Source organism: Engystomops pustulosus, chromosome 7 (assembly GCF_040894005.1).
Source record: "Engystomops pustulosus chromosome 7, aEngPut4.maternal, whole genome shotgun sequence".
Lineage (NCBI taxonomy): Eukaryota > Metazoa > Chordata > Amphibia > Anura > Leptodactylidae > Engystomops > Engystomops pustulosus.
Window position 1 is genome coordinate 33,136,173 of NC_092417.1, and position 18,818 is coordinate 33,154,990.

At 42.8% G+C, this 18,818-nt stretch overlaps 1 protein-coding gene across 1 annotated transcript in view; it reads right to left on the minus strand.

The window, feature by feature from the left end:
- Nucleotides 1–5,436: 5,436 nt before the first annotated feature.
- The window catches only part of SCFD1 (sec1 family domain containing 1), a 57,325-nt gene continuing 43,943 nt past the window's right edge, over nucleotides 5,437–18,818 (minus strand). Inside the window, exons 17-25 of the mRNA XM_072115407.1 lie at nucleotides 17,531–17,610; nucleotides 17,371–17,433; nucleotides 16,044–16,119; nucleotides 13,944–13,997; nucleotides 11,569–11,621; nucleotides 10,593–10,626; nucleotides 8,766–8,831; nucleotides 7,428–7,496; nucleotides 5,437–5,782 (exon numbers count right to left, since the gene is read on the minus strand). Coding sequence (XP_071971508.1) covers nucleotides 5,759–5,782; nucleotides 7,428–7,496; nucleotides 8,766–8,831; nucleotides 10,593–10,626; nucleotides 11,569–11,621; nucleotides 13,944–13,997; nucleotides 16,044–16,119; nucleotides 17,371–17,433; nucleotides 17,531–17,610 — 519 coding nt within the window. The 3' untranslated portion in view covers nucleotides 5,437–5,758. The remainder of the gene's footprint in view (nucleotides 5,783–7,427; nucleotides 7,497–8,765; nucleotides 8,832–10,592; nucleotides 10,627–11,568; nucleotides 11,622–13,943; nucleotides 13,998–16,043; nucleotides 16,120–17,370; nucleotides 17,434–17,530; nucleotides 17,611–18,818) is intronic.

Consider the following 18,818-nt stretch of genomic DNA (forward strand, 5'->3'; position numbering starts at 1 on the left):
CGGTATTTATGTCTCTGCAGTGCTTTGCCACGGCCCCATAGTAAGTGAATTGGGGAAGCACTGCCAGGTGCCTGCCGGATCGTGCCCCTTCGTGTCCCGGCTACTCCTAAACCTGCGACCGCCCACCTCCCTTCTGACCCGCCATATCATCTCTTTATAAGGGTACATTCACAAGAACGTATGGGGGATGTATATTTGGTCGCAAATTTGCTGACGGATATACTTCCCTCATAGGCGTCTATAGCACCTGTGCTTGGTACGGTGAGCACATTGAGTACTCGCTGTTTGGAGCCGTGGCCGCAAAAGAGATAGAGCGTGCTCCATCTATGGCCGTAAGAATGGCCGTGCGGCTCTATTCTCTATGGAGAGGGGAGGGGTGAGACGAGGTCTGCCAACCAGGCTATTATGTGGGATTATGTGAATGCAGCCTAAATATATAATTTTTTTAAGGGGAAGGAGGGCCCCATGCAGAAATCTGCTATGGGGCCCAGTCTCATCTAGTTACGCCACTGTTTGATGTGTTTGACAATAGTACAATTACCATTCAGTGCTGACAGCGTCGGTTCACAGGAGAGGGGATTACAATTGTATATATGAGCGGAGAAGACCTCATCACAGCCAGATCCACATCACAGCATGGCGGCAATTATATGTAATCATCCCAGAGGAACAGCAACACATATTGTATGATGCCGGAGATTATCTTTCTTCTAATCTTCATCTTTGTTGTATGATGGGGTCTACATGAGTGGGGCTGATTCAAAACAACCATCAGCCCCATAAAAAGAATAGCAATTCTACTAAGCGTCATTGTCATTACAGGAGTCATGTGATCTGCTTTATGCTGTTTTCAATGGGAAACAGTGAAGCTTTAGGCTCCATTCACATAACCGTTGTGGGGACGTACAGTAGATACGTAAAGTATTCCCCTTTAAATTTTTCACATTTTGCTTCATTACAGGCAATTGGCAAGATCAAAAAAGTTATTTTTTTTTCTCATTAATGTAAACTCTGCCTCCATTTTGACAGAAAAAAACAGAAATGTAGATATTTTTGCTAATTTATTAAACAAGAAAAAAAGTATTCAGAACTTTCGCTGTGACACTCATATTTAACTAACATGTTGTCCATTTCCTTTAGATAGTTCAATTCCTTAGATTTCAGCCGTGTTTAATTAAATGGATTGAAAAGGCACACGTCTGTCTATGTAAGACCTCACAGCACATGTCAGGGCACATGAGAATCATGAAGTCTAAGGAACTGCCCAAGGAGCTCAGAGACAGATTAGTGCTGGGGGAAGGGGCATCAGAAAGTAATTACACATTATGGGTTTTTTAATAGAGCATGAAAAACTCTGCTTATACTCGTGTATATACGATACTCGATTTTATATTTCCGAGTGCGCCATTCAAACCGACCTTTATCCGAAATTTTATCACTAAGATCCTGTCTTGTGTGCCAACTGAAGACAGATGATCAGCACTGGCTGATGTACACTTGTGTTGTGCCGATACAAGCACAACCTAAGACGGTAAGCACATATTTACTCCTTACTTAATTTCATTTTTGGTCACAATACTACACTAGTAGCACTTTCTCTTTGTCCTTCTCTCCTGCTGCCCGCTTCTTCCAGAGATGCAGGAGGGAGATGGGAGTCACCTATCACTGCAGCCTCCAGCATCCGGGGCTTTATGGCAGAGTCTGGAAGCCTCTCCTCCGTGCAAAACATATGAAGGATTCCCAGATTATGAGAAATAATATTCTTTGGTGTGATGAGAAGAAGATTGAAGTTTTTGGTGTTTATTTTAAGCGGTGGAGAGAACCAGGTACTGCACATCACCTGCCGAATACAATCCCAGCAGTGGCACATGGTGGGGGCAACATCATGCTAGGGGGGCAGGGACAGGACCACTGGGTGTAATGGAAGGAAAAATAAATGTGGCCAAGTACAGAGATATGCTGGATGAAAACCTCTTCCAGAGCTCTGGACCTCAGACTGGGTCAAACCTTCCAACAAGACAATGACCCTCAGCCCACAGCTAAAATAAGAAGCAGAACATCTCTGTGCCCATGACTGGCACAGCCACAGCCCGGACCTAAACCTAATGGCCCAGGTCCCGGCCGTGAAAGAAGCCTAAAACTCAAAAATACATTGTTCATAGGTTTGCATGTGTTCTTAATTGGAAGAATTGACTTAAAGCCATTGACTTAAACGGGTTGTACCATGTGCATTTCATCCCCCATTCACAGGATAGGGGGTAACAGCGGTGGGGGTCACATCAATCTGAAGATTGGGGGTCATGTTATTACTAATGAATGGAGTGTCTAATTGAAAATGTCTCCTCTCGCTCCATTCAATATATTTGGAGTGTCGGAAATTGTCAAGCAAGGCGCTCAGTTAGTATTGAATATGTGACCTTGATCTTCAAATTCTCAAGATTAGTGGGAGTCCCAGTAGTCAAGCCCCACAAATCAGATTGTTATCCCTTATCCTGTGGAAAGGGAAGAACATGCAATCATGGTAGGACCCCTTTAAGGTTAGCTTACCAATTCTTTAGTCCCAGAAAGGTCTTTTAATAGCTGTCAGTAGGTGCTTGATCCACATTGGTGAATGGGTTAAACATATAAGAGGAGATACTTGGAACAATTACTTCCAATACCTGGAATTGGCAGTTCTATTCGTCTTCCCGGTCCTAATAAGCTTCATCTGGATAACATGAAGTAACATTACACAATTAGCGGCTGATTTATGGAGCTGGGTAGTAAATAACGAGGATCTGGATAACATGGAAGAAATAAATAAGGAACAAATAAGAATCTAATGCAGTTACTATATGACAGAGCATGGAACAACATATATCCACAAGATCCAACCTTTCTGTTCTGTCCAAAAAGTCTTTGTTCTAGGCGGGTCCACACATAGCGGCCATCAATCTTGTGTGTACATGTGGGGGGATGGGGGTCGTAAATCCCCGACAGATGATTTTGATGGTAAGAAGGATCAAGGTTCTTGAATTTCAGCAGCTTATTCCTCTTTTCTTCATCGGGAACACATTCACATTCTTCAATATAGTTGGAAAGGCGCCATCCTTAAACCCTATCTGTCACTTCAAGCTACAAAAAATACAACTCTGGAGAGCAACACAGCACCTTAACAAAATACTCTGCATCCTATGAGACCCCAATATGGCGCACAATGAGCTACAGTGTCAAGCTGTTCAAAGATATTACCAATTTGTTATCCATGTCATTTCTACTAAAATCAACTCTTGAAATTATGCTAATAAGCCAGAAGGGCTCATGGAGGGAGTTTCCAGAGCCGATCGGTACTGCAGATTCACAGGTTGTAACACTGTGCAAGGAGCACTTCCTCTTCTCACTCCTGCAGTGAGATTACAGCAGGCAGAAGGGAAACAGTGCAACAGCCTGTGAAGCTTCATCACCGAGGGCCTCATTAGCATAATTTTAAAAGTAGCTTTTATAAGGACAGAGGCCATGAATAACAAATATAAGAAGATTACTCATAGATTCAGACACTGTGATTGTGGGAATGTCCCTGGTTTATCATGATGGATTTTGATGGTAGATTTCCTTTGAGAAGCCCATACACATTTTATGAACATAAGGTTGACCAACCATCTATTGTTAACGTGGGATTTCTAAATTAAAACACCTGCATGCACTACCAAGCTTAGCATGCATGTATATGCATATGTTTGTAGGAATCGCTGTGCAGCAACCTGAACAATTTAGTTACAGTACATACTTGAGTATAAGCCGACCTGAGTATAACCACCAAAACTGGGAAAACCTATTGACTCGAGTATAAGTCGAGGTTGGGAAATGCATTGGTCACAGCATCCCAGTATAAAGCCTGCCCAGCCCCTGTAGTATACAGCCTGCCCAACCCCCTGTAGTATACAGCCTGCCCAGCCCCCTGCAGTATACAGCCTGCCCAGCCCCCTGCAGTATACAGCCTGCCCAGCCCCCTGCAGTATACAGCCTGCCCAGCCCCCTGCAGTATACAGCCTTCCAGCCCCGTGTAGTATACAGCCTGCCAGCCCCCTGTAGTATATAGCCTGCCAGCCCCCTGTAGTATATAGCCTGCCAGCCCCCTGTAGTATACAGCCTGCCAGCCCCCTGTAGTATACAGCCTGCCAGCCCCCTGTAGTATAAAGCCTGCCAGCCCCCTGTAGTATACAGCCTGCCAGCCCCCTGTAGTATAAAGCCTGCCAGCCCCCTGTAGTATACAGCCTGCCAGCCCCCTGTAGTATATAACTCACTACTCACCATTATGACAGCCCGGGCAGCTCCTCTTCATCTTCATGCTGTAGGTCCGCGATAGCTCAGTGGCCGCGCCTCTTCTGTCTTCACGGCATAACAGTTGTGCGCACGAATCTGTCGCGGACCAGCAGCCGGCATGAAGATGAAGAGGAGCTGCTCAGGCCGCCAGAATGGTGTGTAGTCAGTTTATTATTTTTTTTATACCCAAGTATAAGCCGAGGGGAGATGTTTCAGCACAAAAATTGCTTATACTCGAGTATATACGTATTAAGGTTTGGATATCATAATGCTCAGATTTGCTAGATGTATTTGATATTTTTTTTGTCCAAAATTCCCAAATTTTGGTACATGCAATCATTTCAAACCCCTTTCATCTCAAGAGACGCTCTAAGACACTATATCCCTTTACCTTTTTGGTTTAACTTTTATTTATTTTCTAGTGGACATGGTATAAGAAAAAAATAATAATAATATAATAAATGGCAGTCACCAAAGCCGTCTTCCTGATTTTATAGCAACTCCCTAATAGGATTCTGCACTTCACAATTAAAAATTTTACAGTAAGTGCTTAAATGAAAACTACCATCAGAATCCATAATGATAAACCAGGGACATTACTTGTAGATCCAGGGCCCCGGGACTGTGGTAATCTTCTTATATTTGTTATCCATGGCCTCCTTCCTTCTAAAATCTAAAATTATGCTTATGAGCCAAAAGGGCTCTGGGGGCATTACCAGAACCCATCTGTGCAACAGCTTCACAGGTTGTTACACACTTCCTCTTCCCACTGTGTGAGATAACAGCAGGCAGAGGTAAGTGCTGATAGAGCAGAGGGAGGGAAGACAGTGTAACAGGCAGTGAAGCTTCAGCACATAGGGGCTCTGGTAATGCCACTCACAGCTCTTCAGGCTCATTAGCATAATTAAAAAGGTCGATTTTAGAAGGCTGGAGGCCATGGGTAACAAATATAAGAAGATTATCACAGTCACAGTGCCTCGATCTATGGGTAATGTCCCTGGTTTATCCTGATGGATTCTGATGGTAGATTCCCTTTAAGACTACTTTCTTATTCTGATCACTATTTGGTCCTCAGGTGGTCACTCATGCATTACTCTCATCTTCTGTGTCGGATATATGACAGGTTCACATATATTATACTTTATAAAATTATACAACTGCTCTCGTTTTATTGGGAAATGCTCTGTGCGGACAGAGACTGGGTTAATGCCAAGTTACAGAGGCCGGACGCCTCTGGAGCACTTAAATAAATGGAGTAGAAAAGGCGGCGTGTCATTTGTGCAGAACACAACACATCTCTCTGGGGAGCGGTATGACTGTTCTTCTTCCACACCTGCAGACCCTGGCATCAGGGAAGGGGTTAATGGAACAGTACTGGCTATAGGCCAGGTCTTTCAGTCTCTGGGGTTCAGTCCATAGACACCAGAGTCTATTGTAATGTGGTCGGTGATGCCTCTTACTTCTGGCCGAGCTGAGACAACTAGAAGAGGGGAAGAAGGGAAAAGAAGATTGATTAATAAAAAGTAATTGATCACGGAGAAGAAGTTCTGCAGGACCCGTAAGATGATCAGATCTTTGCAGAGACTGCAGACAAGACTTCACTGAAGTCTTTACGGTCAAGTGTGGTGGATTACATAGCGGCTGTGCACGGCCACATTCACATGAATAGTAAGTAATGAGCAGCACCCAGGCCGAGTGGCTGATGGAAGTGATGTCAAAGGCCTGGAGAGTTTAACCCCTTAACAGTGGGGCCCTCTTTTGTTTTTGCATTTCCATTATTCACTCCCCACCTTCAAAAAATATAACTTTTATTTTTCCATGTAAAAAGCTTTATGAGAGCTTGTTTTCTGTGTAACAAATTGCACTTCATAGTGACGGTATTTCATTTTCCATGCCGTGTACTTGGAAGCGGGAAAAATATTCCAAATGCAGGGAAATGAGTGAAAAAACCCACTTGCACCATTGTCTTGTGGTCTTATTGATTCTACCATATACTGCCATACAACAGTATGGAAATATATAGGGATTTTGCACATCAGCCTAAAACAAGACAGCCTCAGGTCTGTCCTGGTAACAATGAGGTCACAGGAGCAACGAGCTAAGCGAATATGACGGTGCCCACTGGCCCTTTTGCCTGTGGTGTTTGAAGGGTTACACCTGCGCCTGTGCTACCAATATGCAGCAAACGCCCACCTTGTATGTAGAGGACTCAGCACGGAAGCCCTCTCCATAAACCCACAGGTGACATACTATTACATCACATGTTGGTAAGGGGTTAAATAGACTGGGTCACCGCAATTTATCTACCCAAACTAACTGCTATGTAGGGCCATGCACACACATCTTTGTTTTTATGGTCCAGCTGCTCCTTACACGCCAAATCTTTAGGCCAGAAATATGCAAATTATGGAAGGGCACCTCATGCCCCCTAAACACATGGTCAGCTCAGCCAATCACTGGTTGTGGCAGGTTACTACTCCAACAAGCGATTGGCCGAGAGGTCATTTCCAATGTGTCAAGAGGGATTGGGAAGTAGGGACTCGAAAGTCTCTGGAAGCGTTGCACCTATTTTTTTACCCATTTAAAAGGGTTGTCCACTTTCAACAAATAATGTTTATTGTTTGTGTAAGGAAAAGTTATACGATTTTCCAATATAGTTTCTGCATCAGTTCCTCATCGTTTTCTAGATCTCTGCTTGCTGTCATTCTATAGAAAGCTTCTACGTTTACTTCTAGTGGATAGAAATCTGTCCATGGTGATATGATGTGATGGACATGCAGGTGCACAAGCCATTACTATCACACAGCTCCTATTACTCTCTATGATAATAACGGCTCGTTCACCTGCCTGTCCATCACATCACATGGACAGTTCCTTACCACTGGAAGTAAATAGAGAAGCTTTCTATAGAAGTACAGCAAGCGGAGTTCCAGAAAACCGCAAGGAATTGATAGAGAAAGTACTTTCCATTACACAAATATTTACTGAAAGTGACCAACCCCTTTAAGTTCTTGAACATCTTCCACATGATGTAAATATCATGGTACTAACTACACAGTGTATAATCTACATATACTAAAAAGGGTTAAATATGAGGACAATAAAGAGTGAACTTGTGACGTTACCTGCTTGACAAACTGCGCAGCGTTGAAGAGTTCGGTGCAACCGTAGAGGATGTGCTTTCCTTGCTTGGTCTGGTAGAAGAACACAGAAAGGTGGGAAGGGTTAATTCACAAATACAATAGGGAAGAAAACACCAGAAATAGGTCAGTCAAAGGGTTAATGTAGAGCAAGTAGCTCATGGTTATGTAAGACTTGGTCCTGGGGAGTGTTCTGTACAGGTGGCCATGGAAATGCGGTCAGAAAAAGGAAAAGACAGAGCTCAGCAACCGGAGCCAGATGGCGGCCATGAAATCTAGTGTCTGCAGGTCCATCCAAGTCTGGAGAACAGTTACCATGAAGGAGAGAGGGAAAAATACAGGATATAGGAGGGGGGCGGCAGGGGATATCTTATCAGCATCTAAAGAAGGAAGGAACGGAGTATATACACTGGACAGGAAAATCAGCGGAGCAAGAGACGGAAAACACAGACAACTAAAAAGGCACAAAATAAGATATGAAAATATAATAAGAGGAAATCTGTACTAGGGCTTCATCTAAATGCACAATATATTGTAGAAGACAATAAGGATGCACTGTATAGCAATCTTGTAGACAGTATTCAGTGTATGTTCACATGGCGGAATTTTGCGCCATCAAAAATCTTCATCGGTAAAACTGGAATTGGTTATTTGATGCGGAATTAGATGTTGTTTTCCATTAATCAATGGTAGTTCCCTACTTAGAAGACATGTATACACTCCTCAGTCCAGTGTGCATGTGTATGAAGGGATAGCGGTTAGTCAAAAAAACCATATCCAAGGTGTATGGCAACCACTTTTAAGGGATTGGCCACTAATAAGAAACTTAACCAGGGTAAGTAATAGGGTGACCAATATTATATTATATGGCTTCCTGCTTGCGCCCAGGAGGCGCTGGTCATGTACCCCCCGGGGAGCAGGGCTCTGGATTTCCTGTATAGTTACATGTTCTGCTACCTTCCAGCGGTCTGCACGCCCCGTCCATCATAACTCCTCCCATATCAGTGGTTGGAGGGGTGTGTCAAGTATATCTGCCCACCCCTTACACCCGCTGCTTTCAAAGTTGTTATGACAGAGGGGGTGGACAGACAGTAACTGTAAGGCCTCCTCTATGCACCGGAAGACATAAGGGACCTCACAGGAAGTCCTGAGTTCCACTGCCGTAGGTCACGTAACTCACAGATCCCAAAAATCTTTACCAGGGTTAGCATATTAGGGTCTTATATATATTTAATATGGTGAAGTTTTATATAAATGGTCAAACATCCAAATATTTAATAAACAGGAGATGGAGATATCATGGAGAAAAAAAAATGAAGGTACCTTTATGTAATCCACTAGATTCTGATACTCAATGTAGTTCCCTCCTCCGACCATGAAGACTATGGCCTATGGGAAACACAGTATATACTTATCAAATAAATTCAGACTAGAAGTTCCTATGAAATAAGATACACACACACACCTCATTTTATGGACTATAAGGTGAACTTTTTAGCATGAAAAAAATCCAGGATCCAGCACTGCCGACCCTTCTGACTACCTTCTTCTGACAAAGCATTTCACCGGATCTCAGAGGAAGCAGAGCTTCTGCATGGCTCTCTCCCGACAGTAACCTGCAAGGACCTGGGGTGATGTCAGAAGCATGGGGCTGTTCACATGCTTCCTGCAAGGATCTCATGCTGCCAGGGATGGGGCAGACAAGAATTTGAGGAATGGTAAAGTGTAAGAAGAAGAGGTGAGTGTGTTTGTGTGTGTGTATAGCAGTGCCGAGTGTGTTTGTGTGTGTGTATAGCAGTGCCGAGTGTGTTTGTGTGTGTATAGCAGTGCCGAGTGTGTTTGTTTGTGTGTATAGCAGTGCCGAGTGTGTTTGTGTGTGTGTATAGCAGTGCCGAGTGTGTTTGTGTGTGTGTATAGCAGTGCCGAGTGTGTTTGTGTGTGTGTATAGCAGTGCCGAGTGTGTGTATAGCAGTGCCGAGTGTGTTTGTGTGTGTGTATAACAGTGCAGAGTGTGTTTGTGTGTGTGTATAGCAGTGCCCCGTGTGTTTGTGTGTGTGTATTTAGAGACATATGACCGGAGTCAGCAATATAAATCAATTTTTCTTTATATCCAAATGTGAAAAGACATAAAACACCAGTACATCACCAAATCTTCGGCAAACAGTGTCAATTGTCCATAAAATTGTAGCACGCTAGGAGATCATGGCTTTTCACTGAGCAACCGACGCCCGTATGGTCTAGTGTGACGTAGACCATACGGGCGTCGGTTGCTCAGTGAAAAGCCATGATCTCCTAGCGTGCTACAATTTTATGGACAATTGACACTGTTTGCCGAAGATATGGTGATGTACTGGTGTTTTATGTCTTTTCACATTTGGATATAAAGAAAAATTGATTTATATTGCTGACTCCGGTCATATGTCTCTAAATGCTTGGTTAATGGGTTATGAGAGCCCTCATTTGTAGACCGGTGTACACACTAGGAGTCACACGCTATAGAGCTTTTTTGTTTTTTGGTTTGTGTGTGTGTATAGCAGTGCTGAAGGTGCAAGTATAAAAAAAAGATGAGTGTGTTCGTGATTCGTGTATATAGAGGGGCAGAGCTTATTTGGCGTACTTTTTACCATCTAATAGTCCGAAAAATATGGTGGGTAAGTATATACACAGGCATACACACACAGACAGACATATAAACTTTTCAACATTGTCTCTACACTGGGGCTGAAGTGCAGTAGCAGCATGGTGTCTGGATGGCTGTGGCACTGTACAGGGTAACATTTACCGCTCCACAAAGCGCCACTAATAGATGAGAAATAAAAATAAATAGCCCCATATTTTATGTTCCCTAATGGCCGGGCGGCTAGGCTCGCTCTCAATGTAGAGTAGGAAGGTTTATGGCTTAGTGCTGGCAGAACGATGAAAGGTTAAGCCAGTTATATCTTGGCATCTCCCTGACATATGAACGGACATTTATGGGGTGTGAGGATAAGTGCAGCTAGGAAATATTATAATAAATAGCACTTCCCAACAAACTCAAAGTAGGATTTTCTCTTATGGCCAAAAAACATTGAGCTGCACAGGGGGCTGAGAATCTACTTATTGTCAGTCGCTTCACACATAGACACGAGATTGTGCTGTTATTACACTTACCTCCTGGAAGGGGTTCTTGTTTCTTGGTATAGAACTATTTTTATGATGAAAAAGAAAAGAATTTTAAAAAAGTTACAAAAAAAAAAAAAAAATGTATCCAAGACATAAAATACACGTGAGGCTTCTATGATGTCTCCATTAGAAGCACAATGATGTAAACCTCTGTAGTGTATCTTAGTGGAGGTCTGACCCCAGATATGTAGAGAACAGAGTCCACAAGTCCCTTAAGATGCGTCATATAAATGGGGGCCCCATAGAAGTGACTGGGGTACAGCTTAGAGGTGTGAACCAGAGCCCAATTCTATATTATGGACCTTCGGGGGATCTTATGATCTGATCCCTGGGACTACATAATTATCTGCTTCACTAATGGTAAAAGACACTTTAACTTTTCATAACCTGAATGTCCAAGGTCATATATTGCAGTTGTGTTCTGCCCTTCTATAAATGACAAAATCTCTGGTGCAGAGGGTGCATGTACTACTGAAACAGTCATTTCTAACACCCTGCAGCTCCTTCTCCATTCTGCCTTCAGCTGACAGGCTGGAAGGGGACACACTTTAAACACCTATATTATGTGATCTGTGGCATCTAGTTCTGGTGTCATATTAAAGAGGAGAATCTCTCCTCTAATATCCCATCAGGATTGTGTTTGTAGGTGCAACAGAGCCAGATATCTCCACTGTTAAAGTCACAGTTGGGAATAGGAGGTGTATATAAAACTTTTTACTACAACAGTAGATATCTCCAGTTCTGTAGAAACACAAACCTTATGTCATATAAAGTGGGCATTCTCCTCTTTAGAATGATACCAGAATATATTTTATATTTGTAATGGTACATATTGAAGTGTTTGAAAAAGCCGCATTTGTAAAAAGAATGGACACTCAAAGTCATAAAACAAAAAGAAAAGCAAAAAATCCAAAGAAGGATAGATCATCTCAACGGGAAAGCAGTGTAAATCTGCGGGTCTCACCTGTCATTGCCTCGTAACATTTTGGGGTCAAAGTATCTGTAATCATCAGTTTCCTGTAAGAATAACAAGACAATAAGACATGACATATAGAAAGCATAGCAAGCTCTGTGGGATGTGAACCCCCACAAGGCAATAGAGCTAGCTATGCCCCTGACATCTAATAACAGGCACATCATTGGTGAGGACTGCAGCCATCCTTACTGGAGTCTTGTGGTCTGTGTAGTTGAAATGAGTTATTAGCACAGGAATGACTCCATAACAGGTGTACAATAAGAACCGAATCATTACGAAAACCATGTGACCATCAAAGCTACAGTATAAAAAGACAAATCAATGTTTTATGGTGGTTCCCTCACTAAATATGTTCACTGCATAATATTATATAAAATCTATAGTCTTTTATTTCCCAGAAAAGCAAAACAGGGTCTGAGCCGGTCATTCATCATGGCTAGAAGATTGGGGGTTACTGACAAATATCTTTAATAGTACATTCTTAAAGGGAACCTGTCACCACACTTTACCCCACTTTACTACTGCCACCCTCAGGTTGGGTATGAAATGTTCATTAAAGAATTCCCAGTTTTATGTAATATCTCACCTGTTTACCTATATAAAAAAATAATGACTCTTCTCACATTTTCACTTGATATGAGTCAAGTTTGGTGGTTGCAGGGGTAATGTCACCCCAGAAGCCAAACAATCCCATGAATATTATGGTTCTGTGAGCTACAGATTTGGACATACAGACAGTTAGATATCCAGTTTCTGGCTATTTTATATCTCCAGTTTCTCCTTACTATGTCTTTAGCTGTATCTCTGGTTTGGTTGCTCACAAAGCCATAAGCTGTATCTTTAATATGACATGAACAGCATGTTTCTAGGTGCTATAGAATCAAAGATTTTTGACACTAGCCTTGCAACTAGTAAACTTGAATCATCCCAGGTAAATATGACTCAACTCTGCTCATTGTCACATGACTATGAGGGATTAGAATATTTTTTTAGGTAAACAGGTAAGATTTCACATCAAAGAGGGAATTCTAGAAAGGACATTTCATACCCTACTTAAGGGGTTGGTAGTTTAGTGGGATAAAACCTGGTGACAGGTTTCCTTTAAATCATAAACTACTTAGTATCTCAGACGCACATTAATATATATGTAGTAAGTATTAAAGGGGATTTTGCTAAAAACATTGATAACCTATAATAAGGAAAGGTCTTCCATATCAGAATGGAGGGGGTTCAATAACCAGGACCCCAAAATATTGTTCCCAAATGCTGAAAACATAGAAAGTAGGAGACAGCGCCATTCTCAGTGTAGTGGCTAGTTCAAGTCACCAAGTCTTTGCTCCCATTCAAATGTACAGACCAAAACTACTTTACAGTCCAGCAATTTGATATTCTATGGACAGGTTATCAATAGTTAAACCCTAAAACCCCCTTTAGTGAGGTCACTGCTGAAGCTGCCATTAATTCTTCCGATTGGCCCCAGTGGTCATGTGACTGTCATATGCACTTTGGGGATCCCCGCTCATTCCACATGGCCTGACTCCCTGCACCAAGTTCTCTACTTCTTAGTCCAGCAGTGACACTTATCATGTGACCACCGCAGCCAATCACTGCCAGTATTGGGTCTCAGCGAGAATCAGTGATTGGCTGTCATTGCCAAATTAGCAAAATGGAAAGTGTAGGGGTTACCTGACAGCAGCGAAACTGTAGTGGGGAGAAATTTGCGGGTGTTTGCACATTTAACAATACTGCAAGCTGCTTTTTACTTAATTATCCCTTTAGTTTTTAGCCAGTGAAGGATTTACAATGTTATTTGTGGCAGACTCCCCCAAGGAATGAAATGATAAACTATAAAATGGTCCACATAATGTATGAGGAACCTGGAGGCTATATGTGAGGCTCAGGCTGCGCCTACACCTACGGTATATTAGCAGAGAGGATGGATCAGGAAGGGAATAACCCAGTGTAGTAGAAAATAGTTAATCGGTGCCTGGAAATAGTCCGGGCATTTACATGGAGATGGGACTTTTTGTATACAAACACATGGCCCCCAGAGCCATCAGTTTACGAGCTCTTGGCAAGTGAATCGGCATGAAAGAAGGGCGTCCGGCTGGGGCCACGTTTCTTTTCCAGAACACATGAATTTTTTTTCTCTCTCTTTTGCTATTTTTACTTGCAGCTGGGAGCAAATTAAATAAAAAGCCGCCAATAACAAAATCACCAAAATATAAGAAGGAAAATAATAACAACTGGTAGGAACAGAGCGATCCGGAAACAACTATATTTATGATGAAAGAGGGAAAATCTTTAAGGTCTTTGTGCTGGAGTGGATGGCATACAATACATCCGTGCCAACCCCTTCTTACCGGATTGGATTTCATTTCCATTAGGCTATCAAGGACTCGAGTGGCTGGCAGGTTCTGTAAAGAGAAGATCCGACAAAATAAAAGTATCAATGCACGGAAGTGGGGTAAAGATTATTGTCTGGTTAACAAAATCGGTTTAGAAATAAATGATAAATCATGGATGGTATAAATCCGGACAGGTCCATTAAGCGCCCCAGGATAACACGGGTCAAAAGATCATATGACCTTTGATTCTGGGAGTTTAGGTCTGTGGAGCGGCTGAAACGCTCCCCTATGACATGAGCATAAGGCTGCTGCGGTAACCTGCTCCTCTGAACCTGTCCTAGAGCAGACCTATGAAGACCATTTGTAAAAGTAGCAAAGAACATAGTTCCAACCTTATTGGCCAAAATTGCACTAAAATATTAAGCAATTTGGATAATAGAAGGATAAAAAAAAAATATAGAGGATATCAAGTTTAAAGGCGTTTTAGATCCCGTTTAATTTCCTGAGCTCTTTACATCATAGGAAACACCAGGGGAGGGGGAATAGACCTTATTAGCCTACAAGTTGGAGTTTTGTCCCTGGGGTTCAATATTGAGTTAGAACATGGGCCCACCAGAGGTTCTTCTGGTACTCTGATAGGCCACTCCGATACTGGACCCACCTGAAACAGAGATTGGATGAGCAGCCTCCTGAAGTGTTTGCTATGATATAAGGACTGTCAGGACAGTCAGTAAAGCAGTGCGGTAGAGCTATGCAATCATAGCAGCAACATGGCAACAGTACCATTTTATTATTGTTTTCTCCTGGTCCTCTGGTGTCCAATATAGGGTTAGAACCTGGGCTCACCGGAGGATCTTGTACTGTGGTGGGCCACACCAACAATGGACCGACCTTAAACCTCAGTGATAGGATGAGCAGCCAGCTGTAGTGTAAGGAGCTCAGGAAGTGCAGTAAAGCGGCAACCTATAGCTGCACTACCACAAAGGCAGGACCAGTACCATTTTATTGTGTTATAGTCATCTCCTGGTCCTCTTTGTTTAATATTGAGTTAGAACCCAGGCCCACTAAAAGAACTTCTGGTGCTCTGGTGACCACTTCAGTACTGGACCCACCTAAAACTGTGACTAGATGAGCAGCCTCCTGTAGTGTTACCTATAGTACAAGGTGCTCAGGAAGTGCAGTAAAGCGGCGACCTAGTGCTGTTCTTCCAAAGTGGCAGAACCAGTACCATTTAATTGTGTTACTGAACCTATAGATTTCCCTTTTTCTATATAATCTTTGGAAAAAAACAGCAATTTAAAATAGAAGTGCTTCCCCTGTCCCTCCTCGTACCCACAGCAGTGGTTTCTACTACACGTAAGCCCCTATAAGTGACGAAAAAACATGAATACACCGGACTCAAAAGCCGGGTGCCAATGTATTCATTCAGTGGTCATTTCAACCACGAAGCACAATATTTGTGAGACACTTTGGCGATTAGTTAAGCAGACCTGTCCCCAAATAATGTCACCTTTACACAGGACAGCACAGTCTCCTGACTGATCCGCTTTTCGGCCGTATGATAATTGCGGGAGAAGCTGAACAATACACTGAAACCAGAATCTGAATTTCCATAGTCAACACAGACGTCTGGCTACAATCGTCTGACATCTCCCAGCTGCCATTCTGAGAGTAGACGCATTTACTATGGGCTCAGTGGGAGATGTGACAGAAAGTTCTGTGCCCAGGGATTGTATCAAATGTCCAAACAGATTCACAAAGCTTCTTGTTTTGCGCAGCCAAAGCAAACAGGATGGGGGGAACTGGGCAGGATGGGAATGTGCCTCGATTAACCCCTAACGGGAACACGGAGCGGTTCTGCTTTACAGCGTGGATGGGTGGAGGTCTCCGTCTCCTTCCAGATGATTAGCATTGGCCTCCATGTAGACTGGAGCTCTGTGGCTCTGGTTCCTCGCAGTGTAATGACACTTGCTCTGACTTCTCGGCAGTCACTCGTCGGACTTCTCTTTCATGGGGCGGCTGGATTACACTCACATCAGCTATCGGTAGCAGGTGGGGCGCCTTCCTGCTGCCTTTACACTTGTCAAAATAAACCCTGCTATTTGGGCTGCTTACCTGCTGCTTCAAGACAAAGTTTTTCACCCCCTCCATGACAAACTGTGACCCCGTATTCATGACTCTGGAGAGCAGCCTGGAAATGGGGAAAAAGAAGATATAAGGAGATACAACTACGACCCCCTAAAAGATGCAAGTTATATAGGACCGTGTGGTGTCGGGGGACAAAAAACCCTCCTGGTAAAAAGGGAGAGGTGTAGAGGGGCAGTACCTGCAGCCTTACCGAAAGGGGTTTATCTCTTCTAAGGGAGGATATAACATTATTATTGGGAGGGATCTTATGTCTAAAAAACCAAAGGTCATATACAGGTATAAAGAATTACTGTACATAGTTTATGGTTGAGTAGCTGTACGTTGGTGTACATATTGGGGATAACCTCAAAATAAGGATCAGGAAGAAGATCCAGCTACGTAAATAAGTGAGTATTCTGTTTTTTATTGATCATTAGATTATCAATATCAGATCAACAGGGGTTTGACAACAAAGACTTGGAGAGAGCACCTCTTCTGTTTTACAGGCCAGTGGTGTCATGGCTACATGTCACCGCCACGTCTTATTGAAGTGAATGAGACGTAGGTGCAATACCAAACACCGCCACTATACAATGTACAAGTGCTGTGCTGGAAGTGACAGTGCAGGTCCTGGTGATGTGGTTATGAGCAGGGACATTGATCTGATATTGATCACCAGGTCAATTGGACAAGGGAGCAATTTTAAAAAATGGAATATCCCTTTAAAAAAACAAAACAGTAAAAGGAAACGGTGGGAATAAAAGGCCAAATGCAGATGTATAGGAGTGTGTGATAGTATCATGTATTGTATTAATCAGATGATCTCCATACACACAGACTGATCAGTAATCACAATATTCCTTCCTAAAACAGCTGACCAACCAAATAAAATGGAAAACATCCTAACACATTGTGATAAAATCAGTGGTTTTATGTAAAAGAGACTTGCGAGAGACACATTTGTGTTGGCAAGCTTTAAAACAAAATATATACGGACCTATACATGGATAAGGAATAGGAAAAGTACAGTCAAGACTGAAACAACATAGTGTGCATCTCTAGGAAAACAATAGAGGAAATGCGCACTTCTCCTACTTACCACTAGAGGCACTACAGATATGCACACACCCATAGGTTTACTCTGTAACCTCCCCAGAGGACCACCAATACACCACTGGTGGTCATCTCAAAGGGGTGTCACTGTATGTGGGCGGAATACTGCACAATCTTGCTCTAGTAGATTTAAATATTTTTTTTATTATGTAATTTTTGTGAATGAGAATATTTCTATGGGTTACTAGTAAATAGTCCTTACCCTTTAGATTTAGTAGCACCAATCCCATAGTTTGTTGGTGCTGCAGCCATCTTGGCAAAGGCCCTAAAACAAAAAAAAACACATTGGTATAAGAGGAATCTTCTGCCTGTCAGTGTTTGATTGACATGTAACACCGTATAGAATAAGTCCCATTTCTTACTTCCATTGTTTGATGTAGTTTAGAGGGGCCAAGCTGCAGCCAGCGTCCTCTAGAGCCTTCTTGTACTGATCTAGGTCAGTCTGGGGAAACAAAACAAAAAAAGTAAAAAAATATGTAATACACTGTTCATAATAATATAAGGGACACATGCAAGAAGTTGTGTGCAAATGTATAGTAAAAACTATCCTTATTATGTAAAAAAATATATCACCCATTCACACTAGGGGTTAGACGCCTGAATGCTGGGAGTAGGATCTGACCCCCATTGATCGAAAGAACTCGGACTTCATCTCCAATGTCGTCTGTGGGACTTCTAGCGCAGCATATTGCATGGTACCATTCTGTATTGTTACGGTTATAAAACCCTTTTAAGAAGGCCAAGAGTCCAACAGCTTTCACAACTCTGACAACACGGCCGGGCGACCATGTGTTCTGAATAAGGAGAGGGGGAAGGAGATGCCGCAAACAAGAGAGAACAAACGATAGGACATACTGTAATTCAAAATGGCCGACCTTTTCCTTGACATCATCAGTTGGTGGAGAGTCACATAAAACAGCCTTCTCATCCCTTGGCAAGTAAGATCAGCCTTAAGGCTAAAAACAGATGACAGTGGTCGGTCTGTGAATCACAAAGCTGCAGTCGTCTGATTTCAAGGACCGACCATAGTGCGGAGGATGGGATTCAGAACATGACAATAATGTATGATACAAGGAGTCCCTGTTCTGCCCCCCGTAGATTAGTGGTGAGTTGCCACGTTATGATTCTGGTTTGCTGAGTTTGGCTGAACCTCAAACAAAAGTTTGGTTCAGGTACTCAAACCCCTGCCGGTAACCCTTTAAGATATTGCAGGCGAAGTCCACTCATAACAAGGTGACAGACTGATCGTAACCATTTAAGTGCCACCAGCACAGCAGGTTTTAAAAGTGCTAGAGGGTTAAGACCTGCTATCAATGCCAGCACTGATCACTGGTGTTACCAGCAGGGGGTGAGTTTGAACCTAAACTTGTGTGTGAAGTCTTGGATCACTGACCCAAACTTACAATGTTTGGCATTGACCCGAAACACTGCTGTTTCACGGGAAGCAGGGACTCCCTGTATCATACATCACAATGATATGGCAGCACGGTGGCTGAGTGAGTAATCCCACCCAGCAACATCTACAAAGAGTTTGTATGTTCTCTCCGTGTTTGCATGGGTTTCCTCCGAGCCCTCCGGTTTCCTCCCACACTCCAAAATATACTGGTAGGTTGTTTAGATTGTGAGCCCCATGGGGACAGGGACCAATCT